Below are 22,727 nucleotides of genomic sequence, written 5' to 3' on the forward strand. Positions count from 1 at the left end.
TTGATGGAATTAGGATAAAACTCCAAATTAGGGCATTTACAAGAGTTCAAACTATACAGTTACACCATTTTCTTCAAGGCAGATTGTGCATTCCCAAGTCGTGCCTCTGTTACCTGATATTCTATATTACAAGTGCATATTTGCTTTTCATTATAGTTATAACCCAGTATTGGTACTGGCGCACAAGTTAAGTTTGATGACAGCAATTTTTTATCAGCTACATAAATACTCTGAAGAAAAGTAAACCGAGAGTGAAAGAAAAGAAATGTATCATAGTCCTTAGAAGAGCAACCTGAATTCCATGTTAAACATGAATACAATTTCAATAACCCCACATGCACTAAATTAGCAATACAATATCAGAATTACCAAACACAAAGTAAAGAGAAATGTCAGTTTAAGTCTGTTTATTGTGATAACATTGTTCCGAACACCAATAAACATTGCACTGAAGTGTGGGTTGCTGTACCCAAGACAGTCCAGTCTTAACAGAAACCACTGTATTGGTATGATCACAGATTTGACATTTTAAACACACTACCTTATTAGTGATTGGGTTGCTTAACAATCAAGTATTCCACATCTTCAAGGTAAAAACAAGTGATTGAGAGAGTTTTCCCGCCCTCAAACCAACATTTTAACTTTCATCTGGAAGTAATTAACACTGTAAAAAAATCCCAAACAATTCCATTTTATTTAGTAAATTTTAACTTTGGAAACTAAAACTTCCTCAGGCAAAAGTGACACTTTAAAGGCATCTCAAATTCACTATGTGTTTTTGACGGTTCGTTATGAATGTGCATTACAGTCATTTAAACAACTCATTCATATGACAGCATTTTCTAGAAGACTTGTATGAAATATTAACATGAAATCTCATCTCTTTTGTCTTTACCGTAAGTGGATTCATAGTTTGCTTCAGAAGTTCCATGACAGAGTTAACACAAGTGTTAAAACTTTTCCAGTTGAAAAAAAATAAAAGGTTTTAGGAGGAGTATACTGATGACAGAAAGCTAAAGAGACATGAGCCAAGATTGAACATGCAATTGTATATTGCTGGGAATGAGAGCCCAAGCCTTTGAAGTACAAACATGCTTGGTACAGTAAAAAAACCCAAACAAAAACCAATTAAATCCAGAAATGTGTGCCCCTTGAATTGCTTATCTTTTAAGACATTATAGAAATGGGTAATGTCCAAGTCACTAACAAGTTTTGAATTGCAGTGTTCCTTATTTACTCTCAGACAGGTGTCATTGACTCAGCCTCTGACAGGTTCCAGCACTAAGAGGATCTGCATCTTCAACAACACAGTCTTAACAGGGGTGTGCACGCGCCTACAGACACGCACACTTAGAAGTTCCTCTTTCACAGAAAGAATGATTTAGTTTGCGCTAATTTTAAATCAGTATAGCACAACTTGTTCTCAAACATTAGTTTCAGGCCACTTCTCTCGACTAAGGTAACAAAGGGCAGGTTAATGCTTAATTCTTATTTACCCCGCTTCACATTAATATTGCAGCACAAACCTACAATTGATAGCAACGAGATGTCTTCTCTAGAGTCAGTAAAGTGCCCAGCAGCCGAAATGACGTAGGTATGCAATGGCAGGTACAGTGCCCCCATGTTCTGTCCCTAAACAGCGTTAACAAACAGTCTGAAAAGCTTCAAACACAAGCCAGACTTAGAGAAAACAAATAAGCCCTCTGTTCTACTCAGTATCAGAAATACTCAGCAACACTTAAATTTTATCAAAAAACAAATATCAAAACTGTAGCTGTTACAGAGAAAAAAAAATCAGATTTTTTTAACTAAGCAACTTTTTGGACATTCCTACAATACAAAATGACATTGTTAGCATAGTGAGGAGCTCTCCACACTCAACCACCAACTTTACACCAGCTGAAAGTACATGCATTTGGAGATGCACCTGATATTATTTTTCCATGCTGATCATTTACTCAAGTCCCCACCTTGAAATCCACAGCTCATGACATCCTGAAAAGATGGAGCTGAAGTGAAGCAAAAAAAAAAAATAAATTAACCACATAAAAAAATTTAACCAAGAAAGACATAGCCAAACCTTGGTAACAAGCTCTCCCATTTGGAAACCCACTGGAGTTTCATGAAGCACTTTTATTTTTAGAAAAGGTGTGTAATACCAGGGCCACCAAGAGTAAGTTAGGCTTGGTAAAGAAAATTTTCACATCCACAAAAGGACTGGTTTAGGAAAGGCTGCTTCAATCCCTTTATGCAAAATAGAATCTTTAGATAGAATATTTAATCTCATAATTAAAATACTTTATTATGTTGGATTCTTATTTATTTAAAGTATTTGAGTGACTTAAAAGCTCAAATTCCATTGTTATTCAAAGCACTTGGTGATCATGAAAAATTTCAGTTCTAGTGAAATCTACGAAATAAAAGAAAGAAAAGGAAAAAAACCCACATGGAATGATGTTTGTAAGCTGACATTAAAAAAAAAGTAAGCAGCAAGAGCAAAATAACCTTTGAAATCCATTTGAACACTGAGCAGACTGGTGACCAAGAACCACTGAAAGTATTGTTCTTACAGTACAAGAATGAGGATACCTTTCAATTCACTGACATGCATGGCACACCATGACAGATAGGCAGGGTTTTTTTCCCCACTCTCATTCTCCTGTTTTGAAAGAGATTCCATGTTGATTATGCTTGCCTCCACTCATTATCTAATGTTTTATAAATACAGGAACACACTAGAGTTTTAAAAGGGGGGAAAAAGTAATTTCATTTATATGGTAATCTAAAAATTATTCCCCCCAAGCAGTTCACCAATTGTCTAGTGTTAGTTGGTGTTACATCAGAACTAGGGGTTAAGACACTCAGCCTGATAAAGAAAATATTCCTGGAGGGGTACAAAATTCTCTAAATGCACTCTTTTGCAGGCAGTGAAACAGAGCAAGGCCCTTTCCTACATTCAGCCCATGTAAGCTGAAGCACAAGGCCTGCCCCAGCGTTCCTGAGAAGAGCAGCCCTGTGCAGGCACTGCAGCAGGTAGCCATACAAATGCCTTCTGAAGATCACTCGCCCTTTCCTGCTCCCACTGGGAGCTGTGCACAGAGAAGAGCTTGCTCCAGAGTCTGTGGAAATTCTAGATGTTGCCCCTTGGAAGGATCTCCAATACACGGCCCCAGGAATACACTTAAGGAGTGAGTGACAGGAAGCCCAGAAGGCCCAGAACTGATGATTAAATGATGTTTAAATGACTGTAGTCTTTAAGCCCTCAAGGCTGGTGGAATGATACATTCTCACCATAGTTTTGCCCAAAGGAGATTAAATGCACTAATTCAACTTAAAAAGCAGCTACCTTTGCCTTCAAGAATTTTAGAAGAGAAAAACACTAGCTGCTTCTACAGCTGACAAACACTACAACTGGAATGTAATTTGTTCACAGGCTCTGATTGGAACCTAAGGAATGACCAGCATGATGTTTATGAATAACCCAAAACTTAAAAAAAAAAAAAAAAAAAAAAAAGGAAAAAGAAAAAAGAAAAAAAGGAAAAGGTTTTATTCTGCTCTGCAGCATTTAACCATTCTCACAGCTGGAATCTCACTACTTGGGGTGCATTTCCTTCCAGCTCTTGAAAACCTGCAATACAGAATTCTGGAAAGACCTGCAGTAGACAATTAAAATATTAAATACATAATTTTTTTAGTATTACAATTCCCTGAATATAATCTGTACATATATTTTACTGGCCTACACAGCATACACACACATACACATCATCTCTGTGCTGAAAAAGGAAATAAAAATGCCAGTTCCCCAACTTTTACAGAATTGTTCAAGATTTTTCTTGATGGAAATTAACATGACACAGCTCAGCCTGAAAACAAAAAAAGCCATACAAGTGTCTGAAGACAACTTTCATTTTTAACAAGCTCATCAAACAGTTTAAATATTGTGTGTAAAAAAAGAAAAATAATAAGCAGAGTTAGTTTGAGCAGATTTCTACAAGCACACTCTTGTACATGTACAAAAGGCATATTTACATCTTAAAGGGAATTTTATGTCTTCAGAGTCTGTCAGACTAGTAAGGTCTATACATTTTCTGTATTTTAGCTGAGAAAAAGCACACTGGTCTTAGGCTCTGGTTCCTTTCAAAAATGGCCTAATTGCCCATCTGAACATTAAACCACATCTTTTATTAACAGGTCTGACATTCTATTTGGCAGTTTCCATACAGTTTTTGGCTTCATTTTAGAAAATATACTATTAATTCAAATTAAAAAAAAAATTAGTCTATGTTTACAATAAGGTCTGTATTGATGAGAATGCGAAGTCATATTTTACCTCAGCATTTAGTTGCCCTGAAGCACTTGGGTACCATGACCATCAGTGACAGGCCAATCTCAAGTGCCTTAGAACACGCTTATAAAGACAAGCAATAAAGGAACAAACAAAAAAACCCACACACACACCAAAAAATAAGACAGTAGCTTTGCATTTTCTTTGTTTCAAACCAACGAAGTTAAAGTGATTTCCTTAGTAAGACTTACGGTACCAATATATAAATTATCATCTTCATTAAGAAAGTTCTTCACATTTGAACTGAAGTTGAGTAGCTCAATATGAAATTCCATCTCCTGGTGAGAAGTACTTTTCAGGCCAGTTCATCCATGTTAAGGTCAGGAAGAGGATCTCTCCAGTAGCAAAAAGAGCTGAATTCTGGGCACGGAAATGCAGAACTCTGTTCTTTATTAAGCAGTGGGAACACATATTCCACAAGCTCACTTAGCCTGTAATACCTATATTAAAGAAGAAGAAAGGCCATTATTTAACAGTCTAGTCACTGCTCAGCTGTAGCCAAAAAGGAGCTTTGGAAGTCTAGACCAGAAAGTTATAGTTGAATAAGGCCCCACGACTGCAGAACCAATTTTCAATTTTATTTTGCCAGTTTTCATTTTGAGAAGTTTCAGTCATGTATCCGAAGCTGTAAGCCTTTGGCAAACAAGGTTTTGCACCTTATGTACATATTACCATATGTAACAGGAGGTCCTGGTCACAAATGCAATTATTTTGTAATCTTATTCTTAGACACTTTCTTTAGTGGAAATAACAAAAATGGTCTTACGAAGATTTGTTTCCCTTAGTCTGTTCTTGGATCAGTTCACCCTTTGGGTTCACAGTAAATATTCTGCAAGCTGGAACTCCCACTTGCATGTAGGCATATACATCCTGCAAAAACCATGAACAAAAGCACATGCTTCAATATTTTCTTACTGAATGCGATCCAACAATGAGAAAAGCCAATCCAAAAAGAGTACAGTAGAACTATCTCTTAAAAAAGTCCCTAAACAACAGTCAAAAACCAAAATACACACCACTTCCCCCTCCCCCCACCAAACCACATGTATGCACCATAACAAAACATTCCCCCCCACCTCCAAATGCTTAATTCCTGTTCCTAAGCCTGGGACCACAAACACACACAAAATCTATGCCACCCAACACCACTCCTTGAGACAATATTCCTTTTGCAATAACCCCCTCTCTTTTGCTCAATTACAGTAGTACTGAGTTCCAGAGAAAATACAGGAACTGTATAACAGGAAAAAGGATTGAAGACTGCAGAGCACTACATTAATGTCCTTAGGTCATAAAGCTGCCAAAGATCCTTAAAAATAATTTGGAAAGGTGGCACATATTTATTCAAATTCTCAGAATACTGACACATCTTTGTAATCTTTCTCATATAAGTCATTGTAGCAGCTTTTTTTAAAGCATCTACATATGGCTTTTCCTGACCAAACCCATAAAACATCAGTGTCTCATTTCCATATCCAAATTTTGATGGACACAAAAAGAAAACCCTATTTCTTTTGCTTCTCAAGTACTTCATGCATTTTAACCCTTCAGTTAGAAAGGGGCAGACTTACATTGGGCCTGTTTCCAAAAGCAGCATAGAAAGGCTGTTTACTGGGAGCGAACAAATTCTTGATATCATTCAAACATTCAATTTTGAACTTTTCAGGCTTCTTTTCTATTACTTCCCTAAAATAAAATTTCAACAATCAAATTCCAAGTCATGATTTGATAGAGGACATCTTCCTACCTGCATTTATCTGATATTTATATTCCTACTGCTTCCCATTGGTAGTTACACAGACACTGGTAACTAGCTCTCCAAGAATGATACGAGAGACAATCAAACATTCACTGTTTTCCACCATCCACAGTAAAAAACCAGGTCCATAACCTATGCATTTGCTAAGTATAAATAGGATGGAATTCCCAGTTGTGAATGCAGCTTGTGAACTGCTTTTATTGTAGATGAATATTTGAATCAGAAGATCTAATCAAGTATACATAAGCTTGTCACAGCTCCTGTCTCTGACAAAAAAGTGTGTAAGGTCCGTGACCTTAATGGAATTTGTTGTCATTGCTATCCATGAATAAGTCATTCTTATTAAAAACAAAACCAAAAGGACTTTTCAACTATTAGCTCCTCCCATCAAGAACAAGTAGAATATGGCTGGTCCAAAAGATCAGTTGAGTTAAACCATACTTAAATGCCATATTGCTTTGTAAGTAGTTGTATATGGAGCACTCCCCATACCACAAGGTCCTTTTGCATGACAGTCTGTATTTCCCAGCTTTTCTTCTTTTCTCTCTATCTTGTATACTAGCACTGCACTACAACCCTTTCAGCTATACTTGAAAAAACAAAAGCATACTGATATAAACAGAACCTAACTGTAATAAGTCATGGTCTACAGGAGTAAAGAGAAGGCAAAACAAGCTCCTTTAGGGCTGGTATGTTGTAGCCCCTTCTAACACGCTCACAGAAACAGAAGCATAAAAGGGAAATTCAGACAAAACAAATAATTTATAAAGGATCACTAGGGGGACCTCAAGACTCAATAGCAAATCTAGCACACAGTGTAATGTTTGGTTACAGCTGCAATGCCAAATATTTTTATATCTGCTTCTTTCTCTGAAATGAGGAGACAATGGATATATGAGATCCCACATCCTTACCTATGAAAGGCAGAAAACAAACTGCTGGGGGACAACATGAGAGGGCCCCTGGGGAGAATTGTTCCTTTGTCGTTCACCCAGTGTAAGTATCCTCTGGTGATATCTGCCATCCCAATGGCACGGGCAGAACAGTACAGAAACTTGTAGCCATTTCTAGAAAAGAATTATCAACTTAATTCATGTTCCTGCTGAAGAGTTTCTTTGCAAAGCTAAGTACACAGTTATAGCACTGTCCAGAGGCACCAATTTAGGTACTGACTTGTTGCAGTGCCCTGCACACATAAGGAAAAGACTTTTCTGCTGCTAAAGAATCTGCAAGGCATACAGTAGTTTAAATAATCAAAATCAAGAAACAGGAAGGGCAAAAGTAACAGGAATGGTAATACTCAGATGACACAATCAGATGGACTAGACTGTGTTCAAATAAATGCCACACTGGTTTTATTCAGCTTCTTTCAGACCAGCTACATGTAGAATTACAGCAGTTATTTACATTATCTGCATCACAAAATAGTGGGTGCCAGATTTCCTGCCTTTTTCAGGTTGTTGGCAGAATTTGCAGTGCAGGGTGAAGGACTGATAACAACAAACATTCATATTAAGCCCTAATTTTTTCCTGCAGACTTTGTAGGTTCATCTGTTATACAGATTTGTTATACAGTTATTGCACGCACAAAAGGCTTGAGTGTTTATGAGCATTTTCAAAGACTTGATTCAATTTGGCAAATAATTCCAAAACTGCTCTTCTATTATGCGCTGAATTTAAAAAATAAATAAAAAAAAAAGGAAAGAAAGAAAAAACCCCCGAAGTTGTTAATAAGACTTGTTCCAGAACAGAGTTCATCCTAAGGAGAGTTCACTTGAGTTGGGTAGCAAACAACAATAAAACACAAAATACTTATGCACTGGAAGGACCCGATTTAGTTTTGAATTTACACTGTACCATGTTTCTAAAAGGCTTTGCAATCAAACCTCAGTTGGTAGAAACACACAGGCATGACTGTTTTGAGAAATTCACAAAATTTTTGTTTGAGAAAGTCACAAAAATATTACTCAGTTCTTAGAAATGAAATGCAGAATCAAACATCTGAGAAGGAAACTAGTAAATGGTGGCTTGCATTCTTGCAAAAGTATACATCTGGGGAAAGAACTTCATTTTGCTTGTGAATGACAGAATTAGCTCACTTCCCAACATTTAGACTAACAAATTCTAACAAACTATCCATTAACAAATTATTAACAGCTATCCAATTACCTGTCCATTAATCCCCAAATTCCAGAAAACTCTAATTGTTTCACAGATTACATACTCACTCGTTTATGGAATGATAGAGTTTTGCAATGCCCTGATGAGTCCAGTCCTTGCCAAACTGAGGGAGGATATGTCCTAAAGCATCAGACCTAAAAGCAGAATCAAAGGTACCAGATACTCAGTATATGAGTTTTGTTAAAGACAACCACTAATGAATATACAATTTATAAATAGTATTTATAGAAATATCTCTGCAGAAAGTCGTAACTATTGCAAAAGTGGGGCCATACAACACAAGTCAGTTTCCAAGTTAAGGCACAGCTGCCAAACCTGGAGAAGTCTGAGAGGGAACCGTCACATAGTAAAAATTATCATCTTTGCATCATTCTTTTAAAAGACATTTTATAGCTTGCTGTAAAGGCAAGTACAAATTAAAATTAAAGCAAGACCTTTTTTCCATGATTGTTAATGAAAATCCTTTAATAACCATCTTAAAAAAGGTTCCTTATCTTATTTTGAAAAGCAGAGTAGGATCAATAAAGCAAGATTAAAAGAACAAAAGAAAAGAACCCACCAAAGATACTTACTTAGTTATTGTTCCATCAATATCTGATATGATGATTTTATCATTCCAGTTCCAGAGGTATATTGTTCCTGCGCAACGGCAAGTCCCTTGATACTGGGTTGTAATACTAAATACAACATCATTAGGGCCATCTCTGAGCTTCAACTTCGCCTTTAGAATAAATAAAAATAATTGAAAATATAAGTTCCTCTCCCTCTAAATTTTTTAGAATCATAAATGAGCTGCAGGAAATGGCTCATATACTCTTCCTTGTCTATTTTGATTAACTCATCAAAAACTGAACCATGGTTTAACACTGGTACAGTTCTACTGGAAAAGTCTGTCGCAGTCTAGCTACATGTTTTTGTCCAGAGCTCCTCTATCTGTTTACAGCAGCAGATATTTCACTCTCTGCCTCTTTAATTCTTGCTGTCACAGTAGATTTGCTGCATAATCAAGGGGAACTCCCAGTTTGCCAAAGTATGCAACCGTATTTCCTTCTTAGTGGGTGCTTTCCTCAAAATTCTTCCCTGATGAAGATCATACATTTAGACAGCAGCAGAACTAACTTGCTAGACTGCAATGAGTAAACTGCACACCAGTTTAAATGTATGTTGTTAGACAGATGTCCAGATTTATTAAGGCAGGTGTCCAGATCCCAGGATATCCAAACTGCAGAAGCAAACAACGTCACTTTTTGGCAACGTCTTAATACAGAAGTTTGATTATAAAAAAATAGTAATTTCTTAAAAAGTTCTAATCTAAACACAGATTCTTAAAAAACACTTTCACAGCAAAGTATTTTAACTTTCTTTTTAAATTTTAAATTTCCCCATTCCTTTTTTCAATTGCTAGCACGGTAACCCAAATATAATTTTTACTTTATGAAATGTACTTATATGTCGCTTCTAAAAAGCAGAAAAAGTTCAACTCTCAGAATCAGAGTGGAATTAGGGAGCATCCAATGTACAAGAAAGGTGTGCCACTTACTATTTGGTCCGAAGACAGTCTAAGTGACTTCTTATAAGATGGAACGTTCCCATGGGGTGGATGCTCTGGTGGGGCAGAATCCATTTTTAGAGACTCCTTCAACTCCTGTGATGCTTCATCACTAGAAGAATCATCTTCTGGAGGTCTAACAGGGCATCAACCAGAATACACGTAAGCTACAGAAAGTGCTTCTTTAACAGAGTAAGGTTCTTATGCAAGATTAATTTCTGCTTATGTTGAGGAGAGCACAGATTAACAAACTCCAAGGTCTAGTGAATGCCCAGATAAAGCCAGTAAGCAAGTAAGACTTGTAGTGCCAGCACAGGTGAAGTTCTAAACACTACTACTCCTAGCTGGCTCCACACATGACAGGTTTAGTAAAGACACAGTGTCAAGTGGTCACTAATACTATGCTGACGAATTAGGCAAACTGCGGATGAAAAGGGACACTGAATAGATACCAGTGCTTTGTTTTTAAAAAAAGCTGCCACAGTTTCTACGTAAATTAAACTGTGGGTGATAAGTTAGTGGAGTAGCTCACCTTTTAAGGTTATTCACAGACTTATTTTCCTGCTCATTAGAGATTTCAAGATTAAAAGCAGCATTTAGTTTCTCTGAAGTATTAAATCACAATATATTACATTTTTTAATCTTGAAGACACCAACTTACAAGTATCTTTGTAAAACCATAGGAGAATATGAATATGCATAATAAGTTACCTAGAATGGGACAGTTTTGTGCTAAGCACTGATAGCTGTCTATCACAGTCTTAGGTAACTTGTGCACTGTAATTAATACTATTTTATTGTTTCAATTATTTAACGTTACAAAAAAATTCCACATGGTTTAAATTATTTACACAATATTAGGCTTTCACAAAAGAAAAAAAGGAAAAAGGAATGACAAACAGTATCTCAGAACCAATACCACTATATTTACAGAGCAGTGTCCCATTGCGAAAGGTTATCAGGTATGTTTTTGTTCTGTCAGTTATGTTATGATTTAAGAAGTAAACACAACAGGATTTAGGAAATAATTGTAGTGTGTTTGTATTTCCTACAATGTTTGCTGTCACATTTTTTTGTTGAATTGTTTGCTAAACACATATGGTTCCTTTTCAGTAGCTTACAGGAAAATGTCTCTTCCCACAGTACATTCCTACCAAGTTCTTCATTCAAAAATAGAAAAATAAAACAAAAAAAGACGATACTATTCAGTCCACAAAATAAGTCTTCAGACAGGAACACACCTACTATTAACTTGCTCTTTTATAGTTGCTGGCAGTTCATTTGCTCTTTGCGTCTCAGTTTTCCCCTCTTTTGCCTCTGGTATCTAAAGCAACATGATAATAAAGAACATATTGACATTTTGAACATATCTGAGAGAGTTCACAGTTTTAAGCAAACAGCTACCAATACAGTACATAAACTGTATTAAGTCTTAGAATTGCTCATTCTGCAAATTATTTAACAAAAAGATGCTTATGAAGAAATGATCCATTAAAGCTTTTTATTATTTCAGGAAACAAAATTCTGCATGCCCAAAAATTGAGAACTGCTAGTTTAACGTGAGTAATTTAACATTAAGGGAGTGTCAACCTCTAAACTTATAAAATTCACTTTTTTGTGGGAAAGTAAATTTAAGGCCCATAGTGAAGGTCTAGAAAGCACAATTTAGTTTAAAATGGGGTGTCTCAGCCTAAAATCTATTATGCAGAACAGCACATACTTATTTATTTGTGTGCACATTCCTAAAACATACTGCAGTGACTGAAGTGTAGCTCTGACTACTGCTTACGGCTTAGAAGAAAGAATTTTAAGAAGATTGTGCAACAGCTGAATACAATAAATTTTGTTGAAGCAACTCGTAACACCAAATATTGATGCAGTATTTAAAGATAAATAAACAGATGCAGCTACAGCTACTGCAACACTGAGTAACTCTCATATGGCAACCAGTGACACTGAGCTGATACAAGCAGCATTCTGAGGCACTTCTGACAAATGACAGTTTTTTCAGCTTTTTACATCTCAAAAAAAAAAAAATTAAAAGAGGTCTCAAGTTACCTGTTTAGTCATGCTTTCTCTCTTGCGCCAGAACCACCATCTTCCAGACTTCTTTGGCATCTTTTCTTTGACCCAAGACTCAACAGTAGCCTGAAAAGTTATACATGGTTTTAATTTGTATAGAAAAACAAGGAGATAATCATGTGTTACTACACACAAAATTTCCAAAGACAGTATACATTTATGTCTTTACCTTAGGTAAACTCTTCTGAAACACCTGCAAACTCAGAATCATTGGAGCAGCCAACGCCCAGTTATAATACCTGTTTTAAAACAACATATTATTGATATTACAAAATCTCACTGCAAGTCAATAAATATCAGCATGAAAACTTGCCCTCTTGTTGATGAAAATGTATATATTTGCTGCCAATCACTAATATTACAGTTTTGTGAAAGTAATTTTAATATATACAATTCAATATCAGTGGAAATTGTAGAAAAAAATCTCACTCCAGCTAAAGCTAAATGTAATGCAAATCTTCAGTTCAAAATCTCCTCTCTTTGAGACTGAGAAATAGATTCATCAATAACACAAACTGCAATGGAAGCTTAAAAATGTGCTCAGTTTAAAGAGCAGATTTGAAATGAGATCTCTTACAGCCTAATTATATGATACAGAAAATTTACCTGTTATAAATCCGTATTACCAAATTAGGATTGTCAATGAGTCCAGGGTTTTCAGCAAATTCATGATAAGTAATAATATGTTCCATGAATTTTTCTGCAACAGGAAGAGATTTAAATTAAGAATATAAAATCCCAAGATGTCTGATTAGTTTATATCTAGGAAAACCCTTTCTGTCATCTCAGAGTCTTTGCTTATCTTGCAATGACTGAAGATATGCTAATACAGCCTACCTGTCAAGGGTCTTGTGACTGCCTCCTCCCTTACAGGGAAAGCCTCGCACCACCCTAACAGTCACAGTAATGAGCATAAGGAAATTAGAAGAGGGAGGATAAGGAGGAGGCAGACACTAATTCAGTTTGCAGGCTGGAAAAAGAGAGCCATGCTTGTCTAAGCAAGTTTTCTTCAAAAATTATAATGGCAGGTAAGGGGCCTAGATAATACACTAAAAGGGGAGGTGAAGGATGTTGTCTGCTTTTCAGGTTTGAAATACTACTATTATCACTAATTAATAGCATTTTCTTGACTAGTTTCTATACAAGTTTGCAGAAATCCATGATTTAGTGTAAAACCCCTGCAAGCAAGACAATTTTTTCAAATCAAATCCACTATTACTACTACCATGTTACCGAAGTACTGAGTGTTCTGAGACTTTATTAATGATCATTTAAATTTCACTTCATGCATTAGAAACTGAATGACCATTAAAAATGTAATACTAAAAACACTTTAGTACATGTTCATGAAGATTACATGGCCCCAAGAGCTCCCTTCATTAAATAAATGGGAGCATTAGGAGAGAAGAATCAGCTGGTAAAAATCTAAAAGTTATCAAAAAATTAAGATGGGAAAAGTAATGCAGGCAAAGAGACAGTCCAAACACAACAGTTAAAGTTGGGTTTTTTTAAATTGCTTAAGAAAACTAAAAAAAGAAAAAAAAATCAGGCAATTGGAAAAAAACATGAGTTTTGAAGATTTATATAGGACTAAGCAAGTAATTGCAGCCAGAAACCAGGCTGTTTGATCAGATAAACAACCTGTAGTGCAAAGAAAGAGACTGAAAGCTTCTCAAGACATCACGTGTTCTTGATTAATTTGAGGTTAAATTCTGCTGTCTCTGCTTGGCAAATGCTCCTGAAGTTTAGAAAAATGAAAGATTATCCATCCTCTTTTCTTGACACGAGCACAGTAATAAGCCAAGTTTTGTAAGGAGGAAATCAGAGCATTCAGATTTAGCTGCCTGAGCTCTATTACTCTCCATGTTTTAAGTCTTTCATGTACCTTTAGAAATCTCTCCATTTTCATTGAGACCTCCACAAAGTGACAGTGTGACATCAGGCAAGTCCATAGCAGAATCAGACATGCACTCTGTACCACTATCAGCAGCAGCACTTCCAACCGACTGGGGTGACTGGGAACCAGAAAGGGTATCCGACTCTGTCCACTGCCTGAAGCCAGGATCAGAATCACTAAAGGAAAGTGAAAAGTATTTTACTTGGGGAAAAAAAAAATGTACAGAACACACTATATGATTACTCAAAAAAAAAAAAATTTTAAATCAGACGAACACTCCCATCAATCCCTCATAATACTAGCAGACTGACAGTTTCCAGTTCTCCTAACATTCACCTAAATTGGGAAATAATCGCATTTCTCTTGCCTGCAACAAAATTGGATTTAAATGAAGAAAACATCCTCTTCATTCTGATTCTGCAGAACAGTACTGTGCTCCTCAATTTTTACCAGAAAGCTGTAGAATAAGAATAAGAGAACCCCAAAGGACACCGCTTTATGTTTTCAAAACACTGCATGTGTTTAGAAAAAGTACAATAGAAAAGAAAGGTGATATAAAAAAATAAAAAAAATCACACTGTCATCTAAGGTTAAAGTTATCAGTTTGAACTGAAGTACTGAAAAGTTTACTATTTTAGTTTTAATATAAACCAATAGACACTTCTTTCTTATTAAGCTCTATTTTCACAAAGGTCTTCCTAGACAGTTATTCTTTTGCAGAATATTTTAGGAGTATAAAAAATGTTTCCAATTCTTCAGAAAAAGCCAATAAGTGAATTTTGAGACTGAGTTGCCTTGCATGAAGATGCAGTGGGATTTTTGTTGGGTCTTTTTTGATATTAAGAAGTTAGAAAGGATGTACAGGGCATGCATAACATAAACTCATGCCTGCTTCTCTAGAGCAAGCAATGTGGTAGAACAGTACTGGTGCAAATGGAGCGTGCAGTCTAAATTGACTCCCCTCTCTGCAGAACATACAGGTTCCACAAAGATGAAACTCTTAGTAGTGATCTCCTGTGTGATCTTTCAGTGTGTTTCTCAAACCAGAAATAGATTTTCCCAATGAGATCAGTACCAGTTACTCCACAAAAGCCTAGAAACCTGAAGTTCAATTCTTGTCATCAGAACTGGCACATAAATAATACATGTAATAACTCATGTAATGTGACTGTAGTATCACCCTAGATCCACTGAATTTAAGTTCAATATTACCTTTTGGAAAGTAAAGTGCTGCAACTTCAGGTTCCAAAGCCTTTAGGTCATCCAAGTAAATATCATCAGGTCCTTGATGATGGCTTCGCTTGTGCACCCCTGTTAATTTTAGCAATTAAGATTACCAATATGAAGGTACACAGATACATTAAATACAAATGCAATTGTGGTATATTCAGACTTGTTTGTATAATTTATAAATTCAAGAGTTTAATTATAGTTTTAGTCAATTAAGACCTAAATAGGAAAAACTGAAAAGGTCTATTTATACTTTTTCCACTGTGGCCTCAAAATTGGTAGATCATACAGCAGGCAGGGATCAACAGCTTTATTATATACCTTTCTTTTTTGAAGGAGAGTCGGTTTTTGCTGTTGGTTTTGTTTCTGGTAAAGGGTCCACCAACATTCTGGAATGATGATCAGCATCTACTGGCAAAGGAGCTTGCGGTTCTACGATTGCAGAAGCAAGAGAATCTTTAACATCCATCTGCTGAAGCAGAGGATGAGTTCTTGGCTCAGGTTTCAGTACTGTACAGACAGAATCTTTCACATCATCATCATCTTCAACTTCATCAGAGCTGAGGATGACCCTAAAATGAGTCTTCTCTGATGGAGTAATGGTAGCTGTTTTGCAATGTTCCAGTTTCTCTTTCTTGCTTATCTGAAAAACAAAAGCCTAGTCAATCCTTTCACTTTTCCTGTTTGTTTTATTCTATTCTAAACATTAAACTTGTATTCATGGTACAAGTCCTGGTCACAGGTAATCAAAAAAAAAATCTGAGCACATATTTTAGCAAGATAAAACCTGTCCCACTGTATTAGCAAAGTTCCCTGCAACAAAAGTTTCATACTAGTTTATTTATAAGTTCAGCATAGAAACTGGCATAGAGGAAGTGCTGACTTGACCAAATTATAGCAAGAAAAAAGCATAAATGTGGACATATATCAGGGCTTCTGTTACCAGCTGTCCTATTAAAAATACCACATTTACTCTACCAAGGCTACAGTTCTTTTGGAATGAACTAGAACTTACTCAGCAATAAAGGACATTATTTTCTAAAGTTTTTTCCTTCCGTTTCTAACTAAAAATTCAAAATTTTTCAGACTTTTAGGGTTAGGTTTTCTGGAATAACTTTGCTGAGCAGCTTTTGAACTCAACGAAGCCGAACCTCTGCCAGCCACGAGGGGGTGCTACTTTCCCATTTCAGCAGAATCATTCCAAAGAACAGCAGCAGATTTCCAATCCTCTCCTAGGACAGGATTTTAGACCAGCGGAAACTCAGTTCACTAAAGTTAGAGACAATAAATAATTTACCTTTGTTGATTCTGGAAATCCTCCCCATGTCCATTCCATGTGAGATTCGGATCTGAGTAAGCTCTCAGCAGGCTTAACTTCTAGTTCTGAATCGCTTTTAGGGCAGACTTGCTCAGAGAAAGGGCTAGCAAATCAACAAGAATTAAAAAAAACAAAAAAAAAGAAAGCTACAGTGTTTAAAATGCATTTGTTGTGCAGCTACTGTTGGTAGAGTTTTCAACAGCTTAACAGAGCTTCAATTATTTGGCAACATGGCAAGAAGCCCAGCAGGGTTTTCAGACAGTGAGAAATTAGGTTAAAACCAAAATCACATTAAAGGACTTACATAGTGATCACACTAAACAGATTCCTCCACTATATCTGCAGTGCAGATAAAGCTCTCCTCTCAGCCCATGTTCCATTTTTCAAACAAAACAAGAGTAAAATAAAAAAAGTTTATCTAAAAGAAAGAGAGAAGTTAGCTTTAAGTTCCTCACCTTTGTAAAAATACAGCATTTCAGCTTGCTGTGCCAAGAATTGAGTAATAAAAGACAACTGTATGAAACAACCTCAATTCCCAATGCAGGGTAAAAAAAAATTTAGTAAGATAACTTAGGAGAGGGAAAGATTACTTGAAAACTTCCTTCAGATGTGTTTGCACTACATGACCTTTTAGAATCCATCCTATTTTTCCTACAGTGGTTATTATCCAGAAATCAGAAACAGACTTATGAAATTTACTTTAGCTAAGATTACTTTTCAGCCAGAAGAACTCTCTACAAAATGCTAGAAAGGAGTGATTTCAAAATAATTTTTCTCTTATTATCTTACATACTTAAGGAAACACAAGGTGTTGTTTTGAAGTAGCATTTAACGTTGGGACAGGTCCAAGTCTGCCCTGTCTTGAACAGGGCAATTATATTGCATATTATTGAACTGCTGCTCATTTTATACTTTGACATTCGTATTTAATTTATGAAGTTTTTTTCCTTACAAAAGTCCTGCAAAGATTAGCTACCTAGTGCACTACCATATAGTGCATACCTAATGCACTACCTGAAACTTTCTGGAGGTTTGTGGAGTTCAGGTTTTACAGTATCATACAGCACTAAACTGTGATCACAGTTCAGACTGCAAAAATAGACACTACTCAGATCAGATCACAATCCAGACAATAAGAATCCCTCACATTGCTCTAAGAGGACATCACAAAATCCAAGCGATCAGGACATTTAAACAAATCTACAGTGGCAATTCATCATCTCACAGTCAACTTCCAGCCTCCATTACTCAGGGGCACAGAGAGAAAACCATCTAGATATTTCCCCCCTCAGTTCTCCTTTAACAACGTCCTAGAGAAATGACGTTATTTGTACTGTTAGAAGAGCCTATTTAAAGTAACAGACTGATGAAAATACATGGTCATATTTGTTTTCAGGAACAATACGAACTAATTTTCCTTACATGCCAACATCACAAGTCAACTGGAAGCCATGTAGAATATTAACCTATTTCTAAGCCTAATTCTTAATATTCAGCAGTATTCAGTGCAAAAAACTAAATATGCCAGGGCTTTGGGACCATAAGTCTGTTCCACTTTCCCAAAGAATAAGTTTTCCATTGTCATTCTCAGGCAGAAGTCTTCAGCCAAAAGGCTCAAGCTTCTAATAGTGATCTCGTCATGCTAACGTTGCTTGTTAAAACAGGAAGAACATTGATGGTATCATGTATTAAATAGTTAATGGTTATGCTTTTCATCTTATTAGGACAAACAGAAGTGTCCTCACGGAAAAGACTTAGGCTATCATCTTCCCTGAGGTCCCTGCAAGGGTTCTGAAAACAACTAACCTCAATTAAAAGTCAGTTAGCTTTTTCAGATCTCCAAAAAGGAGGTTATTAACACCTCTCAGTTCTCTTTCACTGTACAACAGCTACATTATAAAATCCTACTTTGATGGCTTAGAAGAAATAATTTAATGCAAAATTTCTCTTCTCCTAGATGGCTCATGCACCCACTTGTGCCCAACCGCCTCCTCAAAGAGGGAAAGGAAAATTGCCAATTTTTCTGTTACGCTGCAATCTCTACTGGGTAGCTTTCTGTTAAAAAATCCCCCCAAATTATAAAGACCTTAGGTATATCTCACATGACACATAAGTTGTTAGAGCAGACTAACCTCTAAATATGTAAACAAAAACAGATGTATGAATCATCTATCCCAGATATAGCTATGTTAGCTAGTAGTTTTATAAACTGAAAATGAGTATCAGCCTCTATGCTACAATTATCTAGGTGATATAATCCATACAATACCAATCCTTAGGGTTAAACACAGTGACTTCTTTTCAGTCATAAACCACAAACCTTTGGGGAACATTTGAAGACTACATCTCATTAAGTATAATTGAGGATGTGGTTGTCAACCCAAAACAAAAAGGAATGATAATGGGATTTCCTGTCCAACTGCATCTGTTCATTAACAAGCCATGCACTTGGGGGAATATGTAGGCACCAAGCACGGGCTGGTACATTCAGCCTCCACTGACACCACAGCCATGGAAACACCTGAAGCAGAGACTATATGCACTTCAAAAAGTATTTTCTGAAGGCTGATCTCTTCTATTCTGGACTACCCTCTATTGATACAGAAGAACAGGTACCTGAGCAGTGAGTAGCTAACAAGCAATGCTGGGTATCACAGAAGGATAACCAGTAATCCTCACTGACCCTGTGAATGTATCAAGCTGAGAAGCAGTAGAACCACACATTTACTGAAGAGTTCAGATGAATCAAGATACTACTTTGCATGCTATGTGCGAAATGGATGCTCTTTCCTGTATGCCAAATATTCACAAAAGATAGAATTTACCTCAAGTACTACCACATAAGGACATAATGCTATCTTGTGCAAATAGATATTGATGTTAGGAGTTGTGCAATCCAAAGGGTGAGCCTTGAAAAATCTACAAACTGAACACAACAGGAATATAGTGGCCTGAACATCAGAAACTGAAGAGTGCATGTGAGTGTACAAACAAAAGTGCCCTTGTCACAGTGAAAACTGAGTTGGTGAGTTGTATTATGCCACTTGTAAGACTCCACAGTCCACTGATGCTGATTTTCATATCTCTGGATAATCAAGGATATCAGAACTCCAGTATCTAGCTAATCCTCTGTTCTGAAACGGAACAGATTCAGATTTAGGATCTAGCTTTACCTTGAGCAATTTGGATTACTTCAAACAGCAATATGTACCTTAAATACTCAACACTTCTGCTTTATCGCACATCAAGTATTGCTTGATCATAGGGATCATACTTGTTTTCCATACCCTTCTCAACCTAAGGAAATCTTACTAACTACAATTTCTTTCTTTAATAATGAATTTTAATAAGAAAGGGTTCTTTTTCATTGGAGGGGGAATGATAAAATAAAACCATCTTTTTTTTAATACATTGAGTAGAGAGAAAAGTTCCCAAAGTTTCAAATGAGTATCAAATGTTGCATTTGGTATCACAAAAGTCAAGCAATTTTGATAGTTTTACAGATCGAGGGGAAAATGAATAAAAAGGCACAGTGATTTTTTTTTTTAGTAATTATTCATCATTATATGTATGGTGACATGACAAAATTACTTACTTCTCCAGAGGGGACCAGTCTCCATCAGATAAGGGGTAATGGTCCTTCGAGTGGTAAATCAAAGATTCTTTTTGCTCTTCACCCTTTGGTGATGAATTTGATGACCCTCTGTGGAGATACATAAGACAATAAAAAAATCTGCATTACTAATTCAGTTTAAAAAGTTACATAACATATATGTTATTAAAAATCCAAAATCAAAAGACACCAGTGTATAGCTTAAAGGGATTTATTGTTTGCAAAACTCCTTTATATAACCTAAAATTTATTTTAAAACTATTACTACTTGAAAATATTGCATGTTTAAAATCTACTGCTCCTATAAGTTAATACTGAAGAAATCACAATAGCATACATGATATTACTCTATATGAGTAATGATAAATGACATTACAGATAATATTACCTCAGTACAAAGACAAATAAACATTTTTACACATGGCCTTTACTATGTGAATCTCACAATCACTGGAAAAGTTAAACAGAAAAGGTAGTTTGAAAATGCACATGTAATAATCTAAAACCAGTAAGAAATCAGGCGTAGGTACTAGCCTCATGATTTACCCAAGAGTTTACAAATTAACATCAGCTACAACAAGTAGGTAGAAATACTGTACTTTTCTGAACAGTGGTATTTGTTTTGCACTAGAAAGTCTACTCAGTATCTACAAAGACCCAAAACCAATCAACATGAAGACCCATTGAGCAGTTGTGCACTGTATTTTACACAGAAGTCTCTTTTAAATGCTACCATTATAAGGACTTCAGATCTTTTTACAGTTTTCTGAATTTAACTGAATAAATAGCTATTCTCATGACACAACTAACTTGTTTTGAGCTTAGATCAAGGACATCATGGCTAAACAGTGGATAAGAACAGAAGGAATATATGCCTGGAATTTGAGTACAAAATGCAACAGAAATTATTCTAAGCCATTATTATGAAAGAAAAAAGAAAAAAATATTTGTATTCCATTACCAGCACAGGTGCACTGGATTTGTTTTGGAATGCTAATGCTCAGTTCTCTTATTGATGGAGAAAAGAAAATATTTTGTCATTATCAAATACATAAATATTTAGAATTTACGTGCTTACTCAACACAGTCCATTAGACGCAAGTCTTTTATTTGTAAGACATCTATACTATGGTAAATACTGAACTCTAAAAACATCTCCGTAGCTCCACTTCTTATTCTGTAATAGTATTCTTATGAAACATGATGATGTATCCTGACTTAAGATGAGAACTGCAGAGGCTGTACATCCTATGTATTCATAAACCAATCTTAAAAATCCAAATGCAATTGAAGATTATTGAAAATAAGAGGGGAAAAATCAGTATGCTTAACTTCAAGTTGTACTTAGCACCGGAGAAACAATGAGCTCTGTTTCTGAGTTATACACACTGTAATCTCAGTCCTCCTGGTATTACTTTATGTACATCCAGCACTACTAACATATCTAAACCATAGTTGAAAAACACAAAGGACATATTTTTTAAAAAAAGTCGATAAACACTTGGAAATAGATTTTCCCCAAGAAACAGGAAACAGCTTGTTTTCTGCTTTATAAGAACAGAACTAGATAAGGCATTGCATACTTGCACCTGTGACTGAATTTTTGACCTTCCTCTCAGAGCATCAGCCTCCCTTTTCCTTTCTTAGTTTCACTTTGAAATCTGAAGCTATGTCTAATCACAGTTAAATTTCTATTTCTTATCTTCTTTTTTTTTCAGAGCCACACATTTATAACTAAAAACAAACAAACAAAAAACAAACCCAAAACAAACCACTGCAATAAACCCACCAAAATCCCAAACACAAAAAACCCACTGGTATCACCTTACATACCCACACAGTTTGAAAAGAAATCTTATGAACGCTTTCACAACCGTATCTTTAGCTGGAAAGAAAACAAGTGTCTGCCTATTGCAAGGCACTTTATTTCCTGCCTTGGCAGCCCACTGGAATGACAGTAAATGAACTCCACTCACAGACACAGAGCCACAAATCTACTGTCTCTGAGCCTCCACCACTACAATATATTTTTTCACTCCATTTACTTGCTATGCACAAGAAACAGCATTCTTTTATAAAATCTTCTTTTCAGACTAAGACTGTTCTGTGTCCAATAATACCTTTCTACTGCTGTTTCTGCTTACTCGTGTGAAAAAAATGTAGCCTACAAATAAAAAGTTTTTTTAATCTTTCACTCTAAAGGCTACCAAAAAATAAAACCAGAGTAACCTTTACGGAAGGATCATGATCTGTTCAGCTATGACTAAACATTTGACACTTCGGTCAAACTTGCAATTTTTTATTCATCTCTAGTCCAAGTAAGATAATTGCCAGAATAGCAATTAAGAGTTCTATACACTGGATGAAAACAGCATGACATGGCTAAATGCTTCATACATTTGTAACGATACACTGCATAAAGAATAAATGATTCATGGGTTATATTTTCTTTCATCCTGTACTTGATTTTTTTTATTTTTGACGTTTTCAATATGACAAGTTATTGTTGCCTTAATAATCACACACTGAAGACTGAGCAAAGGTCTTCCTTTTCTTACATTGGAAAAAAAGGAAAAAAACCTCAAACCAAACAGAATGCCAATTCCCAGACTTAAACAGAGCAGTGAATATCTAAATGACAATCCATTGACATAAATATGAGAGTAAAAAAATAAGGCAAATGAACTAAGAAAACCACAGACATTCTAGAAAACATTTATCCCAAATCCAGATTTTGTTTGTTGTGTTTT

The 22,727-nt window shown here is 35.8% G+C and overlaps 1 protein-coding gene across 2 annotated transcripts in view; it reads right to left on the reverse strand.

Moving 5' to 3' along the window:
- Positions 1-392: 392 nt before the first annotated feature.
- Positions 393-22,727, reverse strand: part of LPIN2 (lipin 2) — a 43,800-nt gene continuing 21,465 nt past the window's right edge. For both annotated transcript variants that reach the window (XM_050321591.1, XM_050321580.1), the window contains exons 5-20: positions 19,960-20,067; positions 16,344-16,467; positions 15,368-15,689; positions 15,030-15,127; positions 13,805-13,994; positions 12,526-12,619; positions 12,089-12,158; positions 11,896-11,985; positions 11,079-11,161; positions 9,829-9,973; positions 8,861-9,009; positions 8,336-8,422; positions 7,022-7,174; positions 5,920-6,034; positions 5,115-5,218; positions 393-4,788 (exon numbers count right to left, since the gene is read on the reverse strand). In XM_050321591.1, the coding sequence (XP_050177548.1) occupies positions 4,644-4,788; positions 5,115-5,218; positions 5,920-6,034; positions 7,022-7,174; positions 8,336-8,422; positions 8,861-9,009; positions 9,829-9,973; positions 11,079-11,161; positions 11,896-11,985; positions 12,089-12,158; positions 12,526-12,619; positions 13,805-13,994; positions 15,030-15,127; positions 15,368-15,689; positions 16,344-16,467; positions 19,960-20,067 (2,077 nt within the window). In that variant the 3' untranslated portion in view covers positions 393-4,643. The remainder of the gene's footprint in view (positions 4,789-5,114; positions 5,219-5,919; positions 6,035-7,021; positions 7,175-8,335; positions 8,423-8,860; positions 9,010-9,828; positions 9,974-11,078; positions 11,162-11,895; positions 11,986-12,088; positions 12,159-12,525; positions 12,620-13,804; positions 13,995-15,029; positions 15,128-15,367; positions 15,690-16,343; positions 16,468-19,959; positions 20,068-22,727) is intronic.

This window comes from Myiozetetes cayanensis, unplaced genomic scaffold, assembly GCF_022539395.1.
Source record: "Myiozetetes cayanensis isolate MyiCay16 unplaced genomic scaffold, myiCay2020 scf1, whole genome shotgun sequence".
Classification (NCBI taxonomy): Eukaryota; Metazoa; Chordata; class Aves; order Passeriformes; family Tyrannidae; genus Myiozetetes; species Myiozetetes cayanensis.